Source organism: Ananas comosus, linkage group 1 (assembly GCF_001540865.1).
Source record: "Ananas comosus cultivar F153 linkage group 1, ASM154086v1, whole genome shotgun sequence".
NCBI classification, from domain to species: domain Eukaryota; kingdom Viridiplantae; phylum Streptophyta; class Magnoliopsida; order Poales; family Bromeliaceae; genus Ananas; species Ananas comosus.
Genome location: NC_033621.1, coordinates 19,130,020 through 19,137,042, shown reverse-complemented (window position 1 = coordinate 19,137,042; position 7,023 = coordinate 19,130,020). Strand labels below are relative to the sequence as shown.

At 45.1% G+C, this 7,023-nt stretch overlaps 1 protein-coding gene across 1 annotated transcript; it reads right to left on the bottom strand.

The window, feature by feature from the left end:
- On the bottom strand, positions 3,808 to 4,455 carry LOC109721532 (WAS/WASL-interacting protein family member 1-like). Its single transcript, XM_020249219.1, has one exon. The coding sequence runs from the start codon at positions 4,453 to 4,455 to the stop codon at positions 3,808 to 3,810; it is 648 nt and encodes a 215-aa protein (XP_020104808.1).

The following is a 7,023-nucleotide window of genomic DNA, read 5'->3' as shown; positions in this document are numbered from 1 at the left end:
TATAATAAATTAAAGATTTAGAAACAAAAGTATCAGTCACCGTATAGTTTGACGAGCCAAAGTGTAATTTACTGATTTACATGTAGGGAGTTCAATTCTACGAAAATATCTAATAAGAAAATACATTTTGGATTGGAAAATACTGTTTTCTACGTTTGGTTTTTAAAAAAATAATTTTCTAGAAAAAGAATTCTAAATTTTATGAAAATCAAGTGTATTCATTTTTCAACTTTTTATCCAAAAAATGAAAACTCTGAAAAAAAGCATTTTCTATGGAAAACATTTTTTTGAAGAAATAATTTTTCTGAAGCTTTATTTGGTTTTAGAAAAAACCGAGGACAAAAAAATTTAGAATTCTTTTTCCGCCAAAATAGTGTACAAAAATAGCTATTCCATAGTCAAACTGAATTATTCTAGATAATTCTAGAGTAATCTGGAAATAAATATTCTAACTTTTTAATAGGAATAAAGTTTTTTTGAGAGATAGGTACCACGCTACCGCTTCGTTTATTTCATTTAGAAATAGACTTAGCTAGAAATGTGAATCAACTAGGATTCGAACTTGGGTCTCGGATACCAACTACTAAGTCTTTTGCCACTTGCTCTAGGGGCAGTCGGTAATAGGAATAAAGTTATTCTTATGTTATGCTTAGCTTATTAATTTTAGATATATTAAAATATCTTATAATAATAATTATAATATAATATTAAATATCTTATTATTAGTAGTAGTACTGCAGCAACTACTAGCGCTACCATTATATTATATTATATTAGTATAGGCCCCCGATTCTTAGTGGGTAAATATTATTTTAATTAATTATTATATATTATTATTAAAAATTAAATATTGAAGAAGTTATAAATAAAGAAATACATCACTTAAAAATGCCCATTAGAGTATTCTTATATACGTTATAAAAAATCTAAGTATAATACATTTAATTAGTATTTATAGATATTCCATAAAACCAAAATATTAAAATTATTATGTCGAATTCATTTAGTATCATTGCAGTCGCTGACTCTATATTAAGAGTTTCTCTTAAAGAAAGTATATGCAACTTAAGTCAGTTGTATTATAAATAGGGATGTAATTGGGCCGTGCATAAGTAGGGGATGTAAAGTGCGGCTGTGCCGGGCGGCCCGCCCACATTTTTCGGGCCGAACGGGTCGCGGGCCAGCCCGGCACGCACGGCCCGTGCGTTGCGGCCGGGCCTAAAGTCTTGGAACCCACCCAGCCATGCCCCCGCGCCCGGAGTCTGACACGGGCCCGTGCCCGGGCCGGGCCGGCTTCAGGCCGCCTCTTTTTATTTTATTAATTTTATTAAAACATATTTAAATTTTTTAAAATAAAAAATAAAATATTAATTTTTTAAAAATAAAATCAGCAAAAAAAATAAAATTTTAAAATATATTTATAAAAATATTAAAATTTTAAATTATTTTAAAATTTTAAATTTTTTGGACCAAAATATCCTCCCAACAGTCAAATTTTTGACTGTTGGGAAGGGCATTTTAGTCCAAGCCCAACTCCCAAAGCCACAGCCCAACTCTTTTAACTGTTGGGAGTCCCAAAGCAACAGCCCAACTCCCAAAGCATTGGGAGTTGGGTGATGCAGGGCCTTGGGAGTTGGGTTGTACCCAAGTCCCTGCCTGGGCCCGGCTCGGGAGGGCCTGGCCACACGGGCCGGGCAGTGCCGTGCCAGGCCAGGCCTGGGTACCCTTTAGGCCAGGCACAGCCCAGGCCTATGTCGTGCCGGGCCATGCTAGGCCATCGGGCAGCAGGAGCAAGGCCCAGCACGGCCCGATTTAACTGGCCGGGCCGGGCCGGCACGGCATGCTACAGTACTCGTGCCGTGCCTGGCCCGGCCCACTCTCGTGCCGTGCCGGGCGGGCCGCGGGCCGCCCGGCCCGTTTTACACCCCTAATTATAAGCCTATTGATTTATTAAAAAAACCAACACAAATATCTACATTAGTAATAAATTGTTACCACTACTTTTTCCGCCCCGGCCGACAGCTCGTCCCTGATGCTGCTCCGCATGCAACTCTGCAGCTCTGCATGCGAGATCTTCTCATCCCCGTTCTCGTCAAAACAAAGAAAATATTAGAAGGATTTTGAGAAGATCGTTTAAGATATGATATGATATAATTGAGAGACCCAGTAAGAGATCGAGAATGAGAAGATTTTATAAACTTTATAGGATATGATTGAGAGATCCAGTAAGAGAGAGAGAAAGTAGCAGGAGGGAGAAAAGAAAATTTTATAAAACTTTATAGGACATGATATGATTGAGAGACTTAGTAAGAATGAGAGATAAGAGAGAGTAGTATGAGAGAAATGAGAAGAGTTTGTAAGATTTTATAGAATTTTGTTAAAAAAAGATTGGGGGAGGGTAAAGGAGAGAGAGTATGGAGTGGAAGGGAGATGAGAAGATCTGTAAGATTTTATAGGATTTTATAAGAGATAAAAAGAGGGAGGAGGGAGAGAGAAGCGTCATGAGAGAGCACAGGTGGCTTTCTTAGGAGTGTCAGATAATGTGATGTATAGATAGATATGATATGATATGATTGAGCGATCCAACAAGGGAGGGATAAGAGAGAGAGTAGTAGGAGAGAGGAAAAGATTTTATAGAATTTTATAAGAGAGAGATCTGTGGTTATATCTGAATCTTCCTAATTTGTTTGCTGTGTTCGTTTTTGCACCAAGATTTTCTAATGTGTCTTCATGATTTTCAATACATGTTTTATTTTTCTGATTTTCACCGTATGTTCAAATATGTGTAAAACTCTTTTTCTTTTTCTTTTTTTCTATTTTTTTCTTCCATTGTGTATAATGTGATTGTTTTCTGTACACATAATGTTCTAAAGATTTATTCTTATACTAGGTTATATCGATTTAAATAATTTAATCTGTATTTGCTAAATGCTTTCTTGTTCCCGATATATTTTAAAGTTTTTTTTTTTATCTGTCTTTGGTATCCCAAGCAGTAACAGTAAGCGAAGAAAAAAACTATGAGTTGCAGCAAGCAAAAATTTCAAAGTTTGGTCAGCCCACTCACAAGCAACTACTCACTATTGTTTGTTTGATTAGCTCGGTTTCGGCACAAGTATATTTAAATCTCTATCTGTACTGATTAAACTTTTTTCTGCTTTTTGTTTTCTCAGCAATGCATTCCTGCTACTGCTATTTTCTTACCATGGTGAAACTTATGTTGTTATATTATTTTAACCTAAGTTTTCCACTGAGATTTGCTAATATTTTTTTTTTTCTAATTTTCACTACATGTTTTATTTTCTTGATTTTGGCATTAGTTTTTTTTTTTAATAGCAGTGGCAATGATAATAGGCAAGGAAGGAAAGCTGTGTTTCGGAGTAAGCAGAAGTTTGGATGGCTCGCTTGCGAGCACCCGCTCATTGTTATTTGTTTGTGTCACGCCCGGGTACCAGCGGAAGCATATCCGGTACGTGCACAGACCCGCCATACACCTGCAGTATATAAGGCGTCTACGAAAAAAAAACAAGTCGATAGGAAGTAAAACAAGGAGAGTCCTATCCTGATATCAGAGCAATGTACAAGTCGATATATCAACAAAAGAACAAAGAGTATACAATCCCAAAATCTCAACCATCAACGAAGTATCACAACTGTAGTGACTGTCCAAAAGTACATATACNTCCCCACTGGTAGGTGCAGCTCTGACGTGGGAGACCGGCTCTGGGAGGAGGTCGTAGAAGCGGCGGCCGGCGGCGGCAGGGCCGGCGGGGCCTCGCGGCGGTGGCGGCGGGACCGATCTACGCCGGTCTAGACTCGTCTAGACCGGCTCCGGCACCCTGGAGGAGGAGGAGCGGGACGACGGCGAGCCCTACCCTTCGCAGTGGGAGGGCCTTGAGGGGCCGCGGCAGGGACGGCCGGCAGTGGCGGACGTGCGCGGCGGCCGCGGCGGGGTCGATGGACGCCGGTGGGCGTCAGTGGGTCCGGCTCGGACCCACTAGAGCCATAGGGGCTCGGCGGCTGCGGAGAGAAACCGTTGCGGCGGGAGGACAGCTGGGGCCGCTGGAGGCCGTTGGGCCGCGCGAGCAGGGGGCGGCAGGGGCGCGCGGCGGCCAGCGGCGACTCCAGTGGACGCCGGCGGGTCTGGGTACGCCCGGCTCCAGCCCGGGCGAGCCGAAGGTTCGCGGCGGCGGCGGTTGGCCCCCAACGTGGCGGAAGAGGAGCCGGAGGCGGCGGCCAAGCAGCGGTGGGGCTGGAGAAGGCCGGCGGCGGCGCGGCGGCCCTTGGGAACTTGGGCTCTCGTTCAGCTCCTAACCTAGAGGAGGCGGCGCGGTGGCCGGCGGTGGGCGGCGGCCGGTCGTGAACGGGGCCTGGGGAGGCTGCACGGCGTGGGAAGGGGCCGGCCTCGCGGGCGGCAGGCCGGCGGCCGCCGGTTGGGATCGAGGGACGTGAGGCCATACGATGACAAAATTCAAGGTCGTGACATCAAATCCCAAGGCCAGTGGAAAGCCCGTTAGGCTTCCATGGGGCTACTGTCACCTTCACTCGTGCTAGTAGCAATGAGGCACGACTCGTAGCAAGAGTGGAGGCAGCCCCAGTTGCCAAGGGGCCAAACGCACAATCTACACTAAATCCGCGACACGCGCGATGCACCGACTTGAAGCACAGCGAGTACACGAAGGGTGTCAGCGGCCTACACTCTGGGTCAAAGACAGTCACCCCTGAACAGCTGTCGAGACCTCTCACAGCTCTGTTCGAGCTCAACGCAACCGCAGTTTATCTGCGCTTTGCCTGAGACACGCTGCACTCCAGTAGAAAGACACAATTTTAGACGCTTTAACGTCTTAAAAATGAGACGACATGGCCATGTTCCCAACCAGACATGGCCATGTTGGTGGCACCCTTCAGCGAACGACATGGCCATGTTCCCAGGCAGACATGGCCAAGTCCTACGCGCTGTCCTCCAACCACGGGTGCCCAAACCGGAACATGGCTATGTCGTTCGGCACATGGCCATGTTCCCTCACGAGCTCGAAGACCAACGAATGTGGTGGCTAGGTGGAGAAGATGGTAGAGGAGAGACCGATCCAGGTTTCCGGCGGCCGGGGAAGCTTGCCGGCGGCCGGACTGCGCGCACTGCTAGGGCATGGACCTGCAGATGGCGGTTAGGGCACAGCTGGGAGACAGGGTCGGCCAGATCTAGGGTTTCGTGCATAGAAACCCTAGATGCACATTGTATACTAAGTGCAATTTTGCACAAAAGTCCACCGAAGCTTGGTATTTCTTACCCAGTCCCTCACAGCACAAGTAAAACGCGCGAATACCCCTCTACGTGCGATTTCACGCGAAACGGTACATAAAATGTCGCGACTTTTGCGAAACTACCGTTTTGCCAACACCGACCTCTCCTCGATCAACGCGCGATCTCCGCAGATCCGTCCGTCAGATTTGCGAACGGATTGCACCAGTGCGATCAGCACCTCGGAGACAACAAAGCTACACCTTCGATTCATCTCGATCGACCACGGATTCACGACAAAATCCAACCTTCTTCCAATAGAAGGAAACACTCACGCACAAATACATATAAAACATGTATTTTTGGATTTTCTCGAAATTCGTGCGTCAAACTCAAAATCCATTAGCGCCACAAGTTCCAGAACAGCCGAACCGGTCGAAACGAGCTATTGGACTGATATGAACGGAGTCCGATACGCACCAGAAGCCAACTCTACTCCGTGGCTTCTCCGGAAAACCGGAGTTACTATTCACTTAAGTGAAAACTAATAATCGCGTAACTTCTCCGTTTAAGCTCATTTTCTCCTAAAACTTGACGAGTGCTTATGTAATTAAATTACACACATAAACATCATCAACAGAGAGTTTAGTTGCACTGTCAAAAATCTCAGTCCTTACATTCTTAGTGGGTAAATATTATTTTAATTAATTATTATATATTATTATTAAAAATTAAATATTGAAGAAGTTATAAATAAAGAAATACATCACTTAAAAATGCCCATTAGAGTATTCTTATATACGTTATAAAAAATCTAAGTATAATACATTTAATTAGTATTTATAGATATTCCATAAAACCAAAATATTAAAATTATTATGTCGAATTCATTTAGTATCATTGCAGTCGCTGACTCTATATTAAGAGTTTCTCTTAAAGAAAGTATATGCAACTTAAGTCAGTTGTATTATAAGTAGGGATGTAATGTGGGCCGTGCATAAGTAGGCATGTAATGTGGGCTATGCTGGGCCGGCACGGCCCACATTTTTCGGGCCGCGGGCCAGCCCGACACGGCACGGCCCGTGCCGTGCCGGGCCAAAGTTCTTGGAACCCTACCCAGCATGCCCCCCCGGCCCGGACTGCATGGGCCGTGCCGGGCCGGGCCGGGCTTCAGGCCAGATCTTTTTTATTTTATTAATTTTATTTAAAAATATTTAAATTTTTTAAAAAATAAAAATAAAAATATTAATTTTTTAAAAAATAATATATCAGCAAAAAAAAATTAAAATTTTAAAATATATTTATAAAAATATTAAAATTTTAAATTATTTTAAAATTTTAAATTTTTTGGACCAAAATATCCTCCCAACAGTCAAATTTTTGACTGTTGGGAAGGGCATTTTAGTCCAAGCCCAACTCCCAAAGCCACAGCCCAACTCTTTAACTGTTGGGAGTCCCAAAGCAACAGCCCAACTCATTGGGAGTTGGGTGATGCAGGGCCTTGGGAGTTGGGTTGTACCCAAGTCCCTGCCTGGGCCCGGCTCGGGAGGGCCTGGCCACACGGGCCGGGCCGTGCCGTGCCGGGCCAGGCCTGGGTACCCTCTAGGCCCGGCACGGCCCAGGCCTATGTCGTGTCGGGCCGTGCCGGGCCATCGGGCCGTGGGAGCAAGGCCCAGCACGGCCCGATTTAACTGGCCGGGCCGGGCCGGCACGGCATGCTACAGTACTCGTGCCGTGCCTGGCCCGGCCCACTCTCGTGCCGGGCCGGGCGGGCCGCGGGCCGCCCG

Excerpts from the sequence above, each read along its gene's own strand:
- LOC109721532 (XM_020249219.1), bottom strand. The coding sequence starts at position 4,455 with ATGGCCTCACGTCCCTCGATCCCAACCGGCGGCCGCCGGCCTGCCGCC.